The following is a 20,918-nucleotide window of genomic DNA, read 5'->3' on the forward strand; positions in this document are numbered from 1 at the left end:
TTGAGGAGGCAGCTCTTCCCCAGTTGTATTTTGAGCACCTTCCGACCTGAGGGGCTCATCCTCTGGTACTGTATTAGACAATGTTTCAGAGCTATTCATAAAGTTTTCCAGTAATATATCAGACAGTGCTTTACTGCTATTCGAAAGGTTTTCACTGGCCAATTGTTTGAGAATTGGATGGCTTCTTCCTTCTTCCGAGTCTTAGTCTGGAAGTTTCGCTGAAACCTGTCCACCATGAGTGACCTTGCTGGTATCTGAAATACCAGGGACATGGCCTTCAGCCTCACAGCAACACACAAGCTACCACAGTACAACAAACTGACAGACGAGTGGTACAAATAAAGTATGAAAACTAAAAACCAAACTCACTGCCGCCAAGTTGGATCCAACTCATAGCAACACCCTTTTGCTTTCCGAGGTGGTATCACTACAGAAGTAGAATGCCCAAACATCCTTCCAAGCAGTGGCTGGTGACTTTGAACCACCAACCTTCTGATTAGCAGTTAAATGCCTTAGGCACTACGCCACCAGAGCTCCTATATGGAACCCTAAAGTTAGGACTGGTCAGTTTTGCCATCCCACTAGGCTTAAAATGAACCATTCCAGAAGCAGAAAAGGGGATTCTCACTACCATCAAGACAGAGAAGAGTTGGGAGTGGAGCACATCCTTGGACCTGAGATTCCTGCACTGGACCTCTTTGGCAGAGAGATGGCAACAGCAGCGACAGCAGAACCAGGAGACCAGCACAATAGAGTCGTAGGCTTGCTGGCCCAGGGAGTGAGAGAGTTGAGTGCCTGTGGTCAGGAGGCTTGCTGGCGGAGTGGGCTTGCTACCTACGGGCTGAACTAAATGCACTTTGCAACACTTGCCTAAGCAGGACAGAGGGCAAGCCAAGAGGCCGAGGGCCTAAGACAGACGTGTGTGTGAGCATGACCCAGGGGATGCTGTCCTGATAGAAGAATCGTATCCTGAACCTGAATTGTGACCTAGTTCCCTAATAAATGCCATAATCATGGATATTGTCTGAGTTCTGGGTGGCCACTGCAATGAATTACTGAACGCGGCAGAGAAATATAGAGTGCCATGGGAAGGACGGTTGGTGTCAGAATTGGTAAAAAGGTTATGGGGGGCAGCATGTCTGACCAGCATTTCATAGGGATCAGCCTTGGACTGCTGCTGTTCATCTTGGTTCTCTCTCCCCCTTGTGAAGTTAGAGGTCAGAGAAAGCTACCCCCATGCCCCTCATCCATACCATCAGAAAGGGCCACTTGCCAGGGGTTAGCTCTGCCATAGGATGAGTCTTTATACACCAGAAGCCCAAATGTCAACACCCTCCTCCCCAGTGGGACAGAAAATTAACAGGCAAGGTTAAACACTGGCTGTTCCTTAGAATCACCTAAAGCTTTTAAGATGTGGGGTCAATTAGGTCAGAAATGCCACAGAGTTGGAGGGACCCCAGGTACTCCTTGTTCTAAAAAGCTCCAGGTGAGTCTGCACTATAGTCAGAGCTGAGGCACTGCCCTACAATAATATAAATGGGTCAGTTCACATGGGGGGGGGGGCTTTCCCCGCAAGGGTACCCACAGGAAGTGCCCCAGCCACACAACAGCTGCCCAGCAGCCAGAGAAAGAAGCCGTTTCCAGAGTCACCAGCCAGAATCTGGTGCACCAAGTGTGCAAGAAATCCATTTCTTAGCGATGCCCTGCCCAGCTGTGTTTCTGGGGGTGTGGGAAATACCGAGCCCCTGACAGCTCAGTGAAGAACGCAGCTGCTCTGAGCACTGGGCAGGAATATGAGGGAATCAGTGGCCCTTTCCTGCTGTACCTGCCCCCTGAAGATTAAACTGCATGAGCAGACACAAGGCATTTCTTTAAACCTGTAATTCAGGGAACTGGAAGTAGGTCACAAGATCTGGATCTGCTGGGCACACAGGAGCGAGTGGCAGCACACACGCTCACCTGAGCAGCGTGGAGAGAATACTGTGCACGACATCCAGGAGAGGTCCAGAAGGAGAGCAGGCATACCTCCGACCTGCTGTTCTCCCAGGGGACCCCGACCTGGGGGCCCAGAAAACAGAAAGGTGCAGGGCTGAATGTCAACTTCAGGTCAATCACAATCAAACACTCGGTCGCCAAGGGAGGCTAGAGACACCTGCCCTCTCACAGAGCACAAAATGCCCCAGCGTAACAAACCTGCTGACACATGGGCCAGGGCCTCAGACATGCCAGAAGCCTGCCTGCCAGGGCCAAGCTCCCAAATCCAGCATCTCAGCCAGTGATACCTACGGCTCTCACAGCCCACTCTCCTTCTCACCCCTGACCTGGGGACCCCACCTTCCCTTTTTCCCAAACTGCCATCTGCTCAGCTATAGGGTCAGACTCAGCATCACCCCAGCACCCCACCAGCTGGTCCATCCACCCCTTCTTCCCCTACAGCCCGGCCACGTGCCTTCCCAGGCCCCAGCCTCCAGGACAGCGCCTCACAGCTGTCCATTGCAGCCCTGCCAGCCCCTCCGCCTCCCACCTGGTCGGAGACCGGGTAACCCTCCAGGAGCCCCAGAAGGGCGCAGGGCCGACCTGCACTGTGGGGCTGACACGGTCCTTTAGGCTGTAAAACCCCAGAGCCCTGGCCCTGCGACCTGGACAACCACCCACTGCCGAGCCGGGGGCTCTGGGACTCTGGACCCACAGAGAGGAAGCCCAGGGACCCCATTGGGGCAGCAGGGACCAAGACGAGGCACCCCGCGGCACCTCGGACAGCGAACAGAACGGGGGACCCGCGTTCCCTCAGAGGGCTAGGAACGATGACCACGAGCTCCCCAGAAGGGCACGGGGACAGGGACCCTGCGTCTCCACGGGTAGGGACAGCAATGCGGAACCGTGACCCTGCGCCGACGCTGCGGACGGGAAAGGGCGCTCTTCCGGGTTGGGAAGTAGGAGGCCAGCACCTGAGCCGCTTGGGCGGCCTCAGCACCGCGACGCCAGGACCCTGCCCGTGCTCGGCCGGTGACCTTGGGGAGCCCCGATTCCCTTCCCCACCTGCCCACCCGGCCCAGACGGCAGCCTGACCTCCCCGACCGGCCCCTGACGATGTCCCCTCGCTCCCGCCGAGGGCCGGCCCGCCGTTTACCTCAGGAGCCGCCGCCCGGGCACCGCCCTCCCGCCCGCGCGAACCGGAGTGGGCGGAGCCGCACCGCCCCGTCCCGCTATCCCAGCCAACCGCAGCCCGGCTCGCGGCGGCACGGCCCCGCCCCCCTCTGTCCCAACGCTCATTGGACGGCGGCGCGTCCGTCTTCCACTCTCACAGCCCACCGTCTGGCGGGAGGGAGTGCGCATGCTCAGCTGCAGCCCCGGCCTGGCCTGCTGTCTTGTGACCTTCACAGCTGACTGTTGGGCGCTTGCTCAGCGACCCGTGTACCACAGACCCGCATGGGCGCGGCTGGGCACTGCGCAGGCGCCCCCGCGGGCCCGTTTTCCGCTGCGAGCTGTTCGCGCACTGGTGGCACGGAGGCACTGCACCTGGGCGCCTGTTGCTCTCAGCTCCGTGTTCCGGTCCTGAACACACAGCCCCCGATCCAACCCCCTACACACCGGGGATGCGTATGGACACACACGGGAGAATGTCATGCCTATGTCTTTCACGTATAAGCACACACACTGAGCACCCAGCAAACACCCCCACAGGCCCTGCTTGCAGACCCCTCAGTACAAAGGCACTTTACATAGTAGACACAATCCACACGCACGCAGGCACACATGCAGGAACGCAGACACACAGGGACACACATGCACACACACTGCAGACACTCTCAAAACAGGCTCACACAGGCACACATGCACACAGGCTCACACAGGAACACACAGACACACTCAGACACAGGTGCACACACATGCACACAGGCTCTATACACAGGGACACACACCACACACGAAAGAAACACATGCTCTGTTTACTGACCAAACCAAAAAAATAAAGTCACTGCCATCGAGTGGGTTCTGACTCATAGCAACCCCCTTAGGTTTCCCAGGCGGTAAATCTATACAGAAGATTGTTCAGTCTTCTTTCTGCAGAGTGGCTGGTGGGTTTGAACCACTAACCTTCTGATTAGCAGTCAGATGCCTTATGCACAATGTCACCAGAGCTCCATATTTAGCGACAGACAATGGGAATCAGATGCAAAGGAGGCTGGCTGCATTCAGGACCTGAGCATGTGGAGAGGCCGATAGTAAGCAAGTAAATATGCAATTAGGTGGGAGCTCTGGTGGCGCAGTGCCTAAGGCACTTGACTGCTGACCAGAAGGCTGGTGGTTCAATCCCACCAGCCACTCCTGGGAAGGAAGGTTGGGCAATCAACTTTTGTAGTGTTAGCTCGGAAACCCAAGGAGGGGTCGCTATGAGTTGGGTCTGACTCCACAGCACATAACAACAGCAACAACATGCAATCAGGCAAATGACAGCTTGCACCAAGTCCTGGGAAGGGCAGAGTGGGAGAGTGGAGCTCTCTAGAAATGCCCAAAGGAGGTGCCAAGGGGCTGAAAGAGGGGGTGGGAAGAAGCCCGTTGGGCACACACACCAGCCCCTGCAAAGGCTTTGAAACCGGAATCACCTGGATGTGTTCACAGACCAAAGGGAGAGGAAGAAATAAGTGAGTGGAATTCTGGCAGGGAAGGGAGTGAAAAGAGCCAGCTGGGAACAAGGAAGTGAAATGAGCCAATTGGGAACAAGGGAGTGGGCAAGCAGTGCCCCATCCATGCCTGCAGCTGTCTCCAAGCTCTGGAAGTCCAGTGGTCTTGCCATGGGTAGGGGTAGGGAGGCATAGTGGGGATCTTGTGGTGGACACCAGCTTACAGTGGCAGCTAAAGTACAGTGTGTGTGTGGGGGGGAGATGACCTGTCTCTTTCCAATGGATGGAGCCCAAAAGAAAGAGTGAGTGCTTGACAGACGGAAGCCTGGCTCAAGGGTAGCAGAGCCTGGTCCAATGCACCACCCCACCCCACAGGGCTACAGAGCCCCAGCCCGGCCACCTCCCAGCCCCAGCTGGACCTCCAGCCTGAGGCCCTCTTCTGCTTGAGAGCACACAGAGCCTGCACCTCACACAGCTGTCACTTTACACTGATTGCATCACCAAGCTCCAGGGATTGACGGAATACCCATTGAAGTGTCTCAACAAACGGATATCACACTGGAGGCACTTACTCATTTATGCCAGGAAATTTGGAAGATAGCTACTGGCCAACTGACTGGAAGTTGTTGTTGTTGTTAGGTGCCATTGAGTCGTTTCTGATTCATAGCGGCCCCATGCACAGCAGAACGAAACACTGCCCGATCCCATGCCAGCTCCACAATCCCTGCTATACATGAGCCCATCATCGCAGCCACCATGTCTATCTCGTTGAAGGCCTCCCCCTCTTTCGTCGACCCTCCACCCTACCAAGCATGACATCCTTCTCCAAGGAATGGTCCCTTCTGACAACATGACCAAAATAGGTGAGACGAAGTCTGGCCATTCTTGCTTCCAAGGAGCATTTTGGGTGCACTTCCTCCAGGACAGATCTGTTAGTTCTTTTAACAGTCCATGGTACTTTCAGCATTCTTCACCAGCACCACAACTCAAAAGCATCAACTCTTTTTCAGTCTTCCTTATTCATTGTCCAGCTCTCATAGGCATACAAGGCAATTGGAAATATCATGGCTTCTGTCAGGCTAACAACTGACTGGAAGAGATCCATATTTATGCCCATTCCAAAGAAAGGTGATCCCAAAGAATGTGGAAATTATCAAAAAATATCATTAATATGACGCACAAGTAAAATTTTGCTGAAGATAACTCAGAAACAGTTGCAGCAGTATATTGACAGGGAACTTCCAGAAATGCAAACTGGATTCAGAAGAGTACGTGGGATGAGATATATCGTTGCTGATGCTAGATGGATCTTGGCTGAAAGCAAAAAATACCGGGAAGATGTTTACTTGTGTTTTATTGACTATGGAAAAGCATTTTATTGTGTGGATCATAACAAATTATGGATAACATTGAGAAGATTGGGAATTCCTGAACACTTAATTGTGCTCATGAGAAACCTCTACATAGACCAGGAGGCTGTCATTCAAACAGAACAAGGGGACACTGCATGGTTTAAAATCAAGAAGGGTATGTGTTAAGGTAGTATCATTTCATCATACTTATTCAATCTGTATGCTGAGCAAATAATCTAAGAAGCTGGACTATGTGAAGAAGAACGTGGCATGAAGACTGGAGGGAGATTCACTGACAATGTGTGATATACAGATGACACAACCTTGCTTGCTAAAAGAGAAGGTAACTTGGAGCACTTACTGATGAAGAGTAAAGACTACAGCTGTCAGTATGGATTACACCTCAACATAAAGAAAATGAAAATCCTCACAACCGGGTGGATAAGCAGCAGCATGATAAATGGAGAGAAGATGGAAGTTGTCAGGGATTTCATTTTATTTGGATCCACAATCAACATTCATGGAAGCAGCAGTCAAGAAACCACACGTTACATTGCATTTGACAAATCTGTTGCAAAAGACCTCTCTAAAGTGTTAAGGAGCAAAGATGTCACTTTGAAGACTAAGGTGCACTTGACCCAAGCCATGGCATTTTCAATGGCTTCATATGTATGTGAAAGTTGGACAACGAATGAGAAAGACTGAAGAAGAGTTGATGTCTTTGAATTGTGGTGTTGGCAAAGAATATTGAAAATAGCATGGACCCCCAGAAGAACAAACAAATCTGTCCTAAAAGAAGTGGAGCCAGAATGGCCAGGCTTTGTCTCATCTACTTTGGTCATATTCTCAGAAGGGACCAATCCCTGGAGAAGGATATCATGCTTGGTAAAGTGAAGGGTAAATGAAAAAGGGGAAGGCCCTCAGCAAGATGGATTGACCCAGTGGCTGCAACAATGGGCTCTAGCGGAGCAGGCACTGAGAGAATGCTGCAGAACCAGGCAGTATTTTCGTTCTGTTGTACGTAGGGTCACCATGAGTCGGAGCTCAATCAGCGGCACCTCACAACAACATCACAACAATCATCATCGCTAGCACCCCTCTCCCTTCCTCAGGGTGAGCTCTGTGAGGGAAAGGCCCAAGGACCCAAGGCCTAGCACAGAACTTGTGTGATGGGTGCTGTGCTTAGTACATCTCAGTGGTGGATGGATGGATGAATTCGCATGAGGGAAAAGAGAAGGATATAAAGACTTTCAAAGGGATGGTGGAAAACAGCCAATGACTACTGTGGGTCCTGCCTGCTGCCTCTCAGCTCAACACTCACAGGTGTCCAGCTGGCTGTTGGCACTGATGGGAGCTGGCAAGGTGTCAGGAGGGAGTGGCTGGTGAACACAAGCCCTCAGGCTTGACAGCAGCAGCTCAGTGGTAGGTCCACCCCAGCTAGGGTCCCACACATTCCTCTGGGGATGGCATGACTTGGACTAACTTCACCTTATCCTTCCCTTGTGCTTCTCCCATCCTTCTAACAGCAGAGTGACCGATTTCCCATGTTCAGTCCCCTGTGTTTGATATACCTGGAGTGGGTTCTTTGCTACTGGCTCCCAGGTCAGCATCTTTTTTGACCTCCAGACAAGCTACCAGACAAGTGCTGTCAGTGAGATCAAGGAGCTGAGCTGAGTTGCCAGGGGCTGGAGTAACTCACTAAGACAATGAGCCCAAGTGGAAGTAACAGCCAAGCCTCTAATCACTAAGTGATATAGAATAATGGGTGTTGGAGGGTATCAGCTCTACCCCTCCACTGGTCTTCCTGTCGATGGAGCCCTGAACAAAAGACTCCAGTGGGGGTGGAGGTTCTAGGAATAGATATGGACTGAGTACTGAGTTACTGGGGAAAAGTGTGTTCAAAGTCCCCTACCCCCCAGTATGGGGGTTTCAGCAAAGGTGCCTGAGGAAGGCTGAAGCTGAAACCCCCCAACGAAGAGGCCTCGGGATGGAAGGGCCCAGGCTAGGAATGCAGGTATGATAGAGCGTGTGGCGGCCAGCAGGGGCAATGAGCCCATGGCTGCAGGTTCCTGGGAGACGCAGTACATGGCCATGTGCCAGTCTGCTTGGGCAATGTTCCCCTGAGACCCACCAGGCAGAGCCTTGTAACTGCCTGTGGTCAGTCCAGAAAGGTCACATGTAGGGTTCTGGCCAGCAGTCACACTCCTCAGATGACCAAGGAAACAATAAGCACAGCCTTGCTCTCCAGAAGCTGATGGTCCCACAGTTCAAGGCCATCGCTGCCGCCTTCATAGCTACGCTGCAGAGGGCACGCCCACATCTACCCCAATCACATGGCAGGGCAGGACAGTCCCACAGGCATGTGTGGAGACACTTCCAAAGTGCTAGGCTCTTGCGGACATGCCATGAAGATACAGCTATCAGGTAACTCCTACCCTCTAGACCCATGACCATTGTGCCTTCTGACTCAGAGCAGAGAGATGGTGCACTTGGGCCCAGGTTCTACTTCCTTTGGGTCTTTCTCATCTGTGGGAGGGGCTTCTTTGTGGAGTTTGGATTTGAGATCCTGAACAGGAGCTGCCTGGCACAGGCAGGTACACTGGGTGTGTTCCACCAAAGGGCTCAGGTGAAGGCTGTGGTAGCTGACTCGACTGCTCAGAAGGGGGCCTGCATACAGCAGGTGCTCTGTGAATGCTGCTCCTGGTGATGACACAGCTCACAGAGGACCCTGGGGGCAAGGAGAAGGAGGGGTGGTATTGGCACCTCTCTCCCAAGGCCAGGGGTTTTGATGTGGCCCTAGGCCTGGGGCTCTGACTTGCCATGGGGTGTGCGATCAAGTCCATGGAGAGCTTGGGACTGCCAGCCTGGTGGGCAAGCTTCCTGCAACAGGCTCTTGACCTGGGCCAGAAGCTTCCTGGCGCAAGGAGGCAGACCCCAAGCCCCATCCCCCACTGCCTCTGTCTGGGTTCAGCCTGTATTGGCGGTCCTCACACACACACACACACACCAGCTACCTGGGACCCCCACCGAGGATGGAGTGTGCTTATAGGGTCACTGCATTGTCTCCTTCCCTTTCCTTTCCTTATGTCCTTCAAGTTTGGAAGTTTAAGGACAAATCCCTCCCCTCCTTTCTTCCCCTCTCTGAGGGTTCTTTAAAGACTTTTTGTGGCCAACCGCTGAAGTGGGTGCTAACCCCACAGATGGCCGGGGTCCTGCAGGGCCTAGGGCAGGGGAGCCCCTCTGAGGCCACAATGCGGGAGCAGCTCTAGAACTCTCCATTCTAGAACCCCCCCCCAGATTCCCCAGAGCTGGCTTTCCCCTTGCCAGTCCACACTGTGTGAAGCCCCCCCATCCTGAGCTGCCATCCCTGGTTGGTCTCTGCCGCAGCCCCAGAAGTCTCCAGAGCCTTGGGTGCTCCCTACAAAGGGGCACAGGCCCCACCTGGCCCCAGCCCAGCCACCCGCTGCCCCTTGAGCACAAGCGAGGCGTCAGCTTTGCCCCCGCTGGCTCCCCCCATGGCCCATGGTAAGCTGGACCTCCATGCTCCAGTCTTTGAGCCCCCACCTCCCATGAAGGGCAGCTGCAGGCGCCGGCCGGACCAGCGGGCCTTCATGGAGCAGGTGCGGGAGTGCCGGGACAAGGGCTACCTGCTCTCCTCCAAGAAGATTGGCTCGGGCACCTTCTCCAAGGTCTACCTGGCCTACGCTACAAATGAGCGCCTACAACACAACCCCAAGCTGTCCTCTGACCTGCGGGGCAAACGCCACACCATGGTGAGGCCTCCCACCCCTCAGCCTGGCCCAGGTTTCCCTCCCACACTGGCTCAGGCACCTGCAGCACTCCCTCCTCCTGCCCTACCCTGCATCCTCCCAGATGGCAGCCTAGTCCCCCAACAGCTCCCACAGGCCACACACCCCGGGTCCCGCACCCCTTGAGCACAGTGCTGAGGGGAGAGGCAGACCGAGACTGAGGGAGGCTGCTGCTGCCCAAGCCCCATAATATGCAGGGAGGACGCAGCAGCTCTGCCTCAAGGGGCCATGGTTGGCACACAGCAGCCACCCCTCCTGCAGGTGGCCATCAAGATTGTCTCAACAGCCAACGCCCCTGTGGAGCTCTCCCACAAGTTCCTGCCCCGTGAGATCTCATCCCTCAATGCCACCTACAAGCACCTGAACGTGGTAGGCAGAAGCCCCGGGAGAGCCCACTCCCCAGCTGGCTGGGGGCTGGCCCTGTGCTGAGGTGACGAAGGTGGGTGGGGCGTCCGGCAGGTGCAGCTGTACGAGGCATTCCGCAACAGCCAGCGCTCCTACCTGGTGCTGGAGCTGGCAGCCCGCGGAGACCTGCTAGGGCTGGTGAACACGGCGTCGGAGCGCCGCGGCTGCCCTGGGCTGGAGGAGGAGGAGGCCAGAAGGCTGTTCTGGCAGCTGGTCAGCGCCGTGGCACACTGCCACAGCTCAGGCATTGTGCACCGGTGAGGGCCCACATGGCAAGGCCACCAAGCTCCAGGCCAGCCCCACCTCCCCGCCCCCACGCAGGGACCCCAGCCCCACCTCCCGGCCCCCACGCAGGGACCCCAGCCCCACCTCTTCGCAGGGACCTGAAGTGTGAGAACATCCTGCTGGGTGCTGGAGGCCTCCTGAAGTTGACAGGTGAGTGGAAACCCTCTGCTGTCACCTTCAGCAAAGTAGGGCTCCAGCTTCAGCCCTAAAGAGGCCAGACTCTTGTCCTCAGCCCAACCCTCCCAGGAGGCCTACACCACACCCTCATCTACAGCAGAGCCCTAGGCCCAGGCCCCTTCCCCAGCCACCCTCTTGCTGTCCCCACCACGCCCCCCCATCCTTCTGGACTGAAACAGCCTCCTGAGCCACTCTCCTGCACCCTGCCCCTTTCCCACTCCCTCCCACCCCCTCAGACTTCGGCTTTGCCCACCCCTCGGGCCTCAAGAACCAACTGCTAAGCACCTTCTGCGGTTCCGTGGCCTACACGGCCCCCGAGATCCTCAAGAGCAGGAAGTACAGCGGGGAGCCGGCCGACCTGTGGAGCCTGTGAGTGCCGCCCCAGGGCACCCCACGGCGGAGCCCCCGGAGGGGGAGGGGCGCGCCCTGAGGAGCCCGTGCCTCCAGAGGCGTCATTCTCTACGCCATGGTGACCGGGAAGCTGCCCTTCAAGGAGCGCCAGCCCCACTGCATGCTGTCCCTGATGCGCCGCGGCCCCACCTTCCCACCTGGCCTGTCCCCAGGTGAGCCCGCCACCTGTGCCCCACCCAAGGTCTAGAATGAGGGGCCTGGGCCGCGGAGGGGTCACCCGGCTGGGCGGGGTGGCTCAGGTGGACATCTCCGCACAGCACCTTGGGACGGGGAAGGTGGGCCAGGGGACGAGGGCCTGCCTGCTCTTAGCTCCCCTGAGCTCAAACCCAAGCTCCGCCGCCGGCCGGCCTCCCTGTGCCTCAGTCCCACCGAGACTGGAGGAGGCGGCCCGCGCAGCCTGTCCGGGCAGCTGGGATGACCCTTCCCAGCTGCCCGTGCTGTTGGCGGTGACCCGCGCGCGCAGGCCGGCGTGGCGGCGTGGCGCAGCCGTGACCCTCGCCCTTAGAGTGCCAGGACCTAATCCGCGGCCTGCTCCAGCTGCGCCCCCGCGCACGCCTCCACCTGCAGCAGGTGGCCGCGCACCCCTGGATGCTGCCCGCCGCGCACGCGCTCTTCCGCAACCTGCCAGGCGCCGCGCCAGGTGCGGGGTCGGACCGCCGGGACCGGGTGGGTGGGCTGGCCCTCTGCTCCCGCCTGACCCCGCGGTCGCCCGCTGCAGAGACGCTGACGGAGTCCAAGCTCCCGGCGGCCACGGGCGACGCGGAGCCAAACAAGGACTCGGAGCTCCGAAGACCACTCCTGGAGCTGCGGCGCCCCCAGCGGCCAGGCGCCCCCCTGGCGTGTAACCCAAGTTCGGCGCCTGCCTTCGGGGCGCCCAGGGCGCCCGAGGCCCACCTGAGAAGAGGGGCGGCCTCCGCCGGGCTGGGGCTGCTTAGCGCAGAGGCGACCAGCGCCTCCAGGCAGACCATGTCGCTGTGCTCCGTGACTGTCACCCCCAAAGGGCCAAGGCACTACCGGGTCATTTGAGGAGCGGGGCGGGACCAGGACCAGGTGAAATAAAGCGTTTATTCTGTTGAAGTGTAGAGGCCTCCATGCTGCCTAGGACACAGGAACCCTCTGGTGTCTCCCCGGAACCCCTCATGGGGGAAGCCGACCCCAGACCACCACACTGGCCTAGAGTGCCAGAACTTTAATGGGGAACTGCACCTAGGTGGGCATGGAAGCAGCTGCCAGGGCCATTCTCATGGCCTTAGTTTGGGGGGGTGGAAACATAATTAGAAGGCCTGAGTCCTGGGTGGGGGTGATGGACAATCTGCACTCTGGGACCAGGGTATGGGTGCCCGGAAGGCCCACTGGTAAGGAGGTAATAGCACTTAGGGGTAGTATGCAGGTGGCACCAAGGTCCGATTGGGAAAGGCAGCAGAGTGGAGGGAGGGCCACCACAGAAGCCTGATGAACTGAAGGATGTGTGAGTGGTGCCAAGAGCCCATGGCAGGACCCAAGGGGCCACAGTGACTGGGGCCAGGGGCAAGGCCACAGGCACCAGAGAGGCCTGGCCGAAGTAGGGCGGGGGCTCTGGGAGCTGACCAAGGAGAGGGCCTAGAAGAGGGGAGAGTGAGGGAGCCAGTCCCGCAGGCTCAGGCACAAGAGGATGCGGGGACCTGGGCAGGGCTGAGTGCAAGACCCTGGGCACAGGCCCAGCGGGGGGGAGGAAGGTACAGAGGGAAACTGTGCCAGCACGTACTTCAGGCTGGGCAGGTGGGGAGTACTTCAGGCTGGGCAGGTGGGGAGCAGTGCAGGGCCCCAGGACAGGATCTACATGGGGTGGGATAGCAGGAAAGTGACACGCAGTCCACCCTGAAGCTGGGTGTCAGGCAGACAGCCTCAGGGCCCAGGATGGACTGGGGGCAGGGCTGACAGCACCAAGAGTCACTATTCCAATCCAGGGTCCTATGATGCCTTTGATATGGGGAGGCTACAGCTGGCCCCTCAGGGCTCACGGTACTTTTCTGTCCAGTCGCTCTGTGATCCATCCCCCCGCTAGCCCCATCCCAGTGCTGCTCTGATGACCTGCACCTCCTGCTGGTGGCCAAGGGGTGCAGGGCTGGAAGATACCCTCAGTACCCCCAACGTTTACTGAACATCTGCCCTACAGCCAGGGGGCTGGAGCCCTTGGCTACATGAAGCTCTACCCCTGTGCAAGCCACAAGGGTCCAGAGAGAGGCATGCAGGGAGCCAGAGGTGACCCTGGAAGTGGTGGCGGCTGCACAGGCCTCAGGGGGAGGCAGGCCGCTGCCGCTGTGGCTGTGGCGTCTGCCGCTCCTGCTCACACCGCTCCTGCTCCTGGCGGTCCAGCTGCTGTAGCCGGTGCTCCAGCTCCTCGGGCACCTGCACCTCCAGCAGGTTTCCCATGCCACACTCCGGCTCATCCCCAATGAGCACCTGCTGACAGCGGAGGCAGGTGAGCCGCTGGCTGGCATGGGAAGCCCTCCCCCCAGTGCTGCACCCACCTGGATGAGCTTCTCACAGGTCACCCGAACGGCGGGCTCGGGCTCCCAGCTGTGCAGCTCCCGAAGGACCAGGTAGGCGCCCTGGTCCCGTACCTGCCGCCGACCTGCCGCTGTGGCTGTCAGCTAGGAAGAGGAGGGGTCACCCAGAAGTCAGAGTGTGTGGGGGGTGGGGGTGGCACTATGGTAGCAGGACGCCTGCTCACCAGCATGACGGCCTCAATGAGCATCTTTCTGATGTCGGCATCGGGCTCACGCTGCTTGTCTGGAGGCAGGTACTGCAGGTCCACAGGCAGCCCTAGGGGCAGGTGTGAGAACTACTGGGTGCTGGGCTGAGCCCTGCATTAAACTCCCTTCCGGTAGGAGTCAGAACCCTGGGTCTGGGCACTGCCCCTCTGCAAGGCCCCCCCTGAGGATCAACCCAAACCACTCACGCTCCATCTCCTCCTCTGAGAAGTCCTCAGGGCCCGCCAGAGGCAGTAGCAAGAACGGGAGAATATCCACTTCCGAACCTAGCAACCACTCGTGGTGTCCTAGAAGAAAACCAGGGATGTGTTTTGTCTAGAGCTGTCGCCGAACCCAGTCCCCACCCCGGAAACGCCCCCAGCGCCACTCACGGTGCTCGAAGCAGCAGTTCCGCAGCGTCCCCACCACTCCGCCCCTGCGCACCGACGAGTCTGGGTACTGGGTAAGAGGCAGCAGCCGCTGGATGACGCACCTGGAGACAGGTGTGCTCAGTGCCGGCCGGCTCACTTCCAACCCCACCCGATGGCCTCCTCGGGCTTCACCTGTCTGGGTCCAGCAGGAAGGCGCGCGCTGCCGGCCGCTGGCTGAGGTTGGAGAGCAGCGGCCCCAAGTAATGCAGGGGCGCGCGGGCGTTGTAGCCGGGCGTGCACAGCGCGCGCACCAGGCGTTCCAGGACGGGCTCCCCCGGCTCTGGCGCCGCCAGCACCGCCATCACAGCGGCACACGGCTCCGACTCGCGGCTGAGGTTGGCTAGCGCGGCGGCCGCTTCGTCCGCCCAGGGCCACTGTGGATCCAACGCGCGGCCCAGCAGGCGGGCAGGCAGTCCGCGGTCGGCCGCCAGCAGCGGTTCGTGCAGGCCCGGGTCTGCTGCCAGGTTCACCAGCGCACGGGCGGCGTCGCAGGCCGGGGCTGGGGCCGGGGCAGCCGCCAGTTCGGCCAGCGCCCGCAGCAGAGCCGCCTGCCCCGCTAGCAGCGCGCGGCCGGGCCCGGATCCGGTCAGCGCCAACACGTGCCGCGCCGCCACCGCCTGAAGGTCCGCTCGCGCCCCCGGCGCCAAGAAGGGCAGCAGTTCTGCTGCCTCCGCCTGGGCACCAGCCTCCAGGATCGGCGAGCCTGCGATCACGACGCCGCCGTCCTCCGCTCCTCCCGGCGAGCTAGTGCCCGCCGCTGCCGCCGCCGCCGCCACCTCCATGCCGCAGGGCGGGGCGAGCCCCGGCGACCCCCGCCGGTCTGCTCCTCGCTCCTCCTCGTGGGCCGCAGCCCCGCCCTTCGAGGAGGCGGGCACCGCAGCGACCAATCCAAGGCTGCGGACTCTGTGCACTGGGCGGATAGGCGCGCTGGGGGCGGGGTTACGCCGACGTCCGAGGGATTGTGGGACTTGGCGCCCTCGCGGAAGTTGCTGATCTCGGGCTGGGCGGGACCATAAAGCAAGTCCTTACTGTCTGGCGTCCTTCACTCCCCGCCCGCCGTAACTGCTTTCTCTGGGACACCCCTGGGACGGACTGGTGTGCCAATCTAAGCCCGTTGTCCTAGGTTACAAGGTCCAGAGGCTCCCCTCGTCCCCTCCTGAACCTGCACACCATGCCCGCGTGGTCTGGCCTGGGTGCGTCTCCACTAGCACCAGAGAAAACTTGGTTCCCACCCAGGCCAGATCAGAATGTGTTTCCTGGGCTCGGTTGACGGTGGTTTCTTGGTCAGTGGCCTCTGGGCGCTTGAGAGCTTTAAGGTCTCTACCTCAGCTCCCCGACCCTGGCCGGCCCACGGAAGCAGGGCACACCTGGTGAGTGAATGAATGAATGAGGGTGTGGTCCGCGGGTCCTCCTGGGAAGACGGTCCCGCCTTTGTCTTCTGGGCTGCTGCAGCCACCTTGACCTTGGTGCCGACCACCAGGGAGCCGGGCAGTGTGAGCGGGGATATTGGACCGAATAGGACCCAGAGTGAGGACTGAGGAGGTAACTTTGGGTGGGTCTCTGGGATCTAGGAGGGGGTGGCTTTGGGCATTTGTCAAGACTTCGTCAGTTGCAGTGACAGACACCCAATTCAGAATGCCTTTTCCACTCCTAGGAAGATCATAAATGCACCTGCATAGCCAGGAGGTCCAGAGGGGCCCCTGGCTTCAGGCATTGCTGGATCCCAGAGCACTGCCAAGCTCTGGGCTGTCTCTACCCTTCCGTCGCCCCTGCTTCTCTGCTGCCGTGTCACTTGTGCCTACTGCTGGTGGATTTTCTGAGCACAGCTGGGAAAGATGGGCACTGGCACTTCCTGGCTACATGGTCTTAGCAGAAGGTGGTTTCTGTCCTCCAGTGTTTGGACATCTGTCCCAGCGAGGAACACCACTCAGTTCTACCTGTCCTCCACCAGGTCCACTACTGTGGGTGGAGCAACCACTCTCTAGACACACCAGGACTCCTGTGGAGAAGGAGGCACAAAGGGAGGCATTCACTCCTGGACAAACCTTTTTAGGGTACCTGTCATATGCCAACTGGTTGCTCAGGACACAGGACAAGACAGAAGATGGTTCTGGATCTTCCCTGGGCACACCAAGGCCACTTCAGCCTCAGGCCCCTTGTACTTGCTGTCTCTCTGGCTTTCTTCTTCCAGCTAGGTACAGGCTGGCCCCTTATTAACTGTTACTGTCTTCCCAGGCAACTTATCTAAAGTGGAGACTTGCCCCCCCACCACCATGGCTGCTCAGTTTCCAGCACCCTCCTTCAAGGTAACAATACCCAGCTCTCAAAGAATGATATATGATTGAATTGACAACAGCAATTCAAAAGGACAGACAAGAAGCTTCAGGGGCAGTGAGTTTGTGTGAATGATGGTGAAACAGTTTGGAAATTTGTTGGGAAAGGTGGTACAACTTAAAGCATGTTACCAATGTCCCTGAATTGTACATGAAAGAACTGCTGAAGTGCCATTTCTTTTGGTGTGTATATTTTCACCACACACACACACGTGCACAAAGGATAGCAGTACCTAGAAGAAGATTTACAGAAGATAATGAAATTTAGTTCTGGTGGTGTAGTGCCTAAGGCATTTGACTGCTAACCAGAAGGCTGGTGGTTCCAACACCAACCACTCCTTGGAAGGAAGATGGGGCAGTCTGCTTCTGTAGTGATACTGCCTCAGAAACCCAAGGAGGGGTCGCTGTGAATCAGAACTGACTCAAACGAAGCTTAAGCTTCAGGGCCCATCATTTCCATGGGTCCCTTCCAAGGCCCTAAGAACAGCCTTAGCAAAGTTTTCACATGGCTCTATGGTTTTGCAAAAGTAGGATGTAGCAGACACAGATGCCAATGGATCTAATTAAAAAAAAAAAAAAGTATTGGTGAAGATGCAGTGAGACTGGAACCCTCCAACAATGCAGGTCGGAAAGTGAAATGGTATAGCCACTGTAGGGACGTTTCCTCAGAAAGTTAAGCATGGAAATACAATAACCCTATGACCAAGCAATTCTGTACCTAGGTGGAGGATACCCAAGAGAACTCAAAACAGGTGTTTAAACAAAAAACTTGTACAGAAATGTTCAAAGCACTACTCGTAATAGCGAAAAAGTAGAGATAACCCAAGTGTCCATCAACTGATAAATGGATTACCAAAGAGGCTGTATGGATACAGTGGGATATTTTTAATTTCTGTAAAGTTGATTCCAACTCATGGTGACCACATATGTGCAGAAAGAACCGCTTCACAGGATTTGCAAGCCTGTGAACTCTGAGAAGCAGATGGCCAGGCCTGTCTTGTGAAGCACTTCTGGGTGGGTTCCAATGGCCAGTCCTTTGGTTAGTAGCCTAGTGCATAATGGTTTGTGCCACCTAGGGACCCCAGTGGACTGTCCACCCATAGACAGGAGTGAAGCTCTGATATTTGCGCCAACACAGATGAACCTTGAGAACATGGAAGGTGAAGGAGCCAGACATGAGAGGCCACAGACCGTCTGGCTGCATTTATAGAGGTGTCAAGAATGGGCAGATTCACGGGATGGTTGATGGCCACCTAGGCCTGAGGTGCAGGGGTGGGGTGTGACAGTTAGTGGGCACGGGGTTTCTTTTCGGGGTGGTGGAAGTGTTCTAAAATCGAGACAGTGGTTGCACAGCTGAGTGAAGTAAAATCCATCGAACTGCACACTTGACATGGGTGAATTTCATGGTATGTGAGTTATCTCAAGCTGCTAGAAAATAAAATACAAGACACCCTGTGAAATTTGAATCTCAGATAAAACTTCCTGTTTTAGAGTGACACCACCTAAATACATGTTTCTGGATAGTCCGGTTTTTGTGGGTTTCTTTCTCTTTTTGGTTATATAAATGACGTCACACGTCGATTCTTTTCCTTAACAGTCGGCCTGTGGTGCATCTGGGTCACCATCACAGAGTGCGGTTGTGCGCTCGCGTCACCATTTGTCCGTGGGCTCCTTGGACGATGCACACACAGGCCACTCCCAGCCCTTGCCCTTCTGAACAGTGCTGCCACCAACTTGCTTTTCTGCCTGAGGCCTGAGCACGCCCCTCTCCTGAGTTCATCCCCAGGAGCCGAATCACTGGCCACAGGGACAGTGTCCACCTCCCTAAGGAAAGAGGGCTTTCGCTCCCACAGCAGTGCCCAGCGCTTCTCTCTCCATCTCCTCGCATCTTGTTAGGGTCAGGTCCTTAATTCCCATTCCATCTGGTGCAAGTTGTGGGGGATATCCTGGCTTTAATTTGATTACTCATGAAGTTGAGAAATGTTTCGTCCATGTGTGTATACATGAAAAAAAAAACAACTCAGTTGCTGTAGAGCCACTGCTGACTCATGGCAACCACGTAAGTAATACGCTATTTTGACTAATTATCACGTTCCCATTCTAGCTTTGTATACACTTTTGTGTTGTCTTTTTTTGTTGTTCCTGTTGAGTTGTACAAGTTCTTTGTCTCATCTGGATGGGAGCCTGCGGTGTAGTAAATTACTTAGTGTGGCTTTTCTACCCATAAGCCTTTGTAAACTCCAAGGTGGGATTTTGTATGAGCAACTGAGCAGCCCCTGATTGCTGAGGCTATCCACCTGGGTTATTTCTGTTGGGAGTGGCACAATACAATGTTCTGGGAGGTGCCCACTCTCTCTCACGTGCTTAGAGTTCTGATGCTGTGATTGGCTAGTTTGACCACCCTTCCGGGCTCAAAAGGAGGCCTCCTGGAGGCAGAACTCTCTCTGACTGCTGGTGGAGGAAGACGTGCTGCCGAAAGAGACACGCAACCCTGAAAGAGACACGTGCTGCTGGGAAAGAGCCGCAAGAGACACGCATCGCTGAGTGAGACACCGAGGGACCGGCACTGCTGGGAAAGAGACTGTGAGAGACTCTTGGCTGAGGGACGGTGGGCTGGGAGAGAAACTGAGCATTTTTCTTGAACTTGAGTTGTAGCTTGGTGCTTCCCTAATAAACCTTGTAATCTGTGAGTTCTGTGTGGCCACTGCAGCGAATTATCGAACCCAGGAGAGAGGTGGTGGGTGCTCTGGGAGGAACGGTTGAAGAAAGGGCTGGAGGAAGGCAACATGTCTGGCCTGGCAGGAATAGGCCTTGGGTTACTGCTGGTAATCCTGTCTTCCCCTTGTGGGATTAGAGGAGGTCAGAACATGTGGCCTCCTTGCCGTTTTTGCAGAGCCCTTCCTCGGCTATTTCTTGTAGGTATCTTCTGCCCCTCTGCCTACTTGCCTTTCCTCTTGATGCTATGTGGAGATGAACAGGTTACTTGATTTCAAGCAATAACTATACATTGGGATTACTAATGAATCTATTAATGTTTTCCTCTGTATAATGTTTAGTGACTTGTTGAATTTCCTTCCCTCATTTCTCATGTTTGTATTTTTAAAACATCTGTTTAAAATTTAAAGAATGAGGCACCAGTAAGAGCAGACTGCCATAGGTCTTGTCTTTCTAGAATTCAGATGCATAGTTCCTTTCTCTAATGCCATGTCTTCCAGTCCTCTGGGCCTGGCACGTGGCTGGCCCTGGACTGAGCTGCCTGCAGGAGGCCCATTACGCAAGAGCCTCTGCAGTTTGGGAGCTGAGGAACCAACAGGTATGGAAGGCAAATCCTAAGGCCTAAAGTCATTGAGAAGAGACTTCTGGAGAGGAGGCTGAAAAACTTACAGGAGAGGCCTCGCTGCTCAGAAAACCCAACAGGGGACTTCGGGAAAGCAGAACCGGGGAAAGGGAGGCATTTGTTTGCGGGGCATGAGTTCATGCTAATGGTGGTGGGATATTTTAGAAAAGGATAGCAATCATGGTGGCACAACATGAAAAACGTCATCAACGTCCCTGAGACGTAAATGTGGACATTATTACGTTAGCGAATGTCTTCGTGTGTAGGGTTTTACCGCCATAAAAGTAAGTAGCAGAAAACATGGGTAATATGGGTGGATAGATGGGTGGACAGGCTGAACTAGTAGGTATGTCTGTGAAGTGGGCAGTGTACCCAAGAACATGTATAGGGTTGGCAGATAAGGGTCCTATAAGTTTATGTGTATGATCTGAATTCCAGGTGTATAGTAGAGCTGACAAGGAGCTCTGGTAGCGTAGTGCCTAAGGCACTTGACTGCTAACCAGGAGGCTGGCGGTTCAAACCCACCAGCCACTCCTTGGAAGGAAGATGGGCCAATCTAGTTCCGTAGTGATACTGCCTCATAAACCCAAGGAGGGGTCGCTATGAGTCCGACTCGACGGCACATAACAACAAGAGTAGAGCTGACAAGGGGCAAGGTTGTAGTCACTGCTTGGTCACAGCCAGCAACCCAGAGGGAGCGAGAAGTTGAACCTGTGGGCTCAGGACCATGGTCGTAGGGGACATCAAGCTCAATTGGCATAACATACTACACAAAACATTGTTCCACCTCCTACTTTGGTGGCGAGTAGAGACTAGGATCTTAAAAGCTTGCAAGCTGCCATCTAGATGCAACAATGGGACTCTCCTCGTGCAGAACAAAGAAGAATGAAGAAAACAAAAAATTCATGGAAACAATGAGTCCTAGCGACTGGTACACCATCGGATCTGCAGCCTATACGACTATGAGACCAGAAGAACTAGATGGTGCCCAACTACCACTGTCAAACACTTGGAAGGGGAT

At 56.1% G+C, this 20,918-nt stretch overlaps 2 protein-coding genes across 2 annotated transcripts in view; one reads left to right on the forward strand and one right to left on the reverse strand.

Annotated features, from left to right (window-relative positions):
- Positions 1–9,546: 9,546 nt before the first annotated feature.
- Positions 9,547–12,090, forward strand: LOC103210187 (testis-specific serine/threonine-protein kinase 5-like). The gene is made up of 7 exons (XM_007956111.1): positions 9,547–9,750; positions 10,048–10,155; positions 10,246–10,448; positions 10,571–10,626; positions 10,890–11,022; positions 11,101–11,216; positions 11,570–12,090. Exons 1-7 carry the CDS (start codon positions 9,547–9,549, stop codon positions 12,088–12,090), a joined length of 1,341 nt encoding a protein of 446 aa, XP_007954302.1.
- A 1,248-nt stretch (positions 12,091–13,338) lies between these two features.
- Positions 13,339–20,918, reverse strand: part of HGH1 (HGH1 homolog) — an 8,224-nt gene continuing 644 nt past the window's right edge. The window contains exons 2-7 of the mRNA XM_007956112.1: positions 14,360–15,227; positions 14,189–14,289; positions 14,006–14,104; positions 13,778–13,869; positions 13,575–13,697; positions 13,339–13,506 (exon numbers count right to left, since the gene is read on the reverse strand). Of these exons, the coding sequence (XP_007954303.1) occupies positions 13,339–13,506; positions 13,575–13,697; positions 13,778–13,869; positions 14,006–14,104; positions 14,189–14,289; positions 14,360–15,227 (1,451 nt within the window). The remainder of the gene's footprint in view (positions 13,507–13,574; positions 13,698–13,777; positions 13,870–14,005; positions 14,105–14,188; positions 14,290–14,359; positions 15,228–20,918) is intronic.

The sequence above is a fragment of the Orycteropus afer genome, unplaced genomic scaffold (assembly GCF_000298275.1).
Source record: "Orycteropus afer afer isolate SDZICR_OR568_19922 unplaced genomic scaffold, OryAfe1.0 scaffold00574, whole genome shotgun sequence".
Lineage (NCBI taxonomy): Eukaryota > Metazoa > Chordata > Mammalia > Tubulidentata > Orycteropodidae > Orycteropus > Orycteropus afer.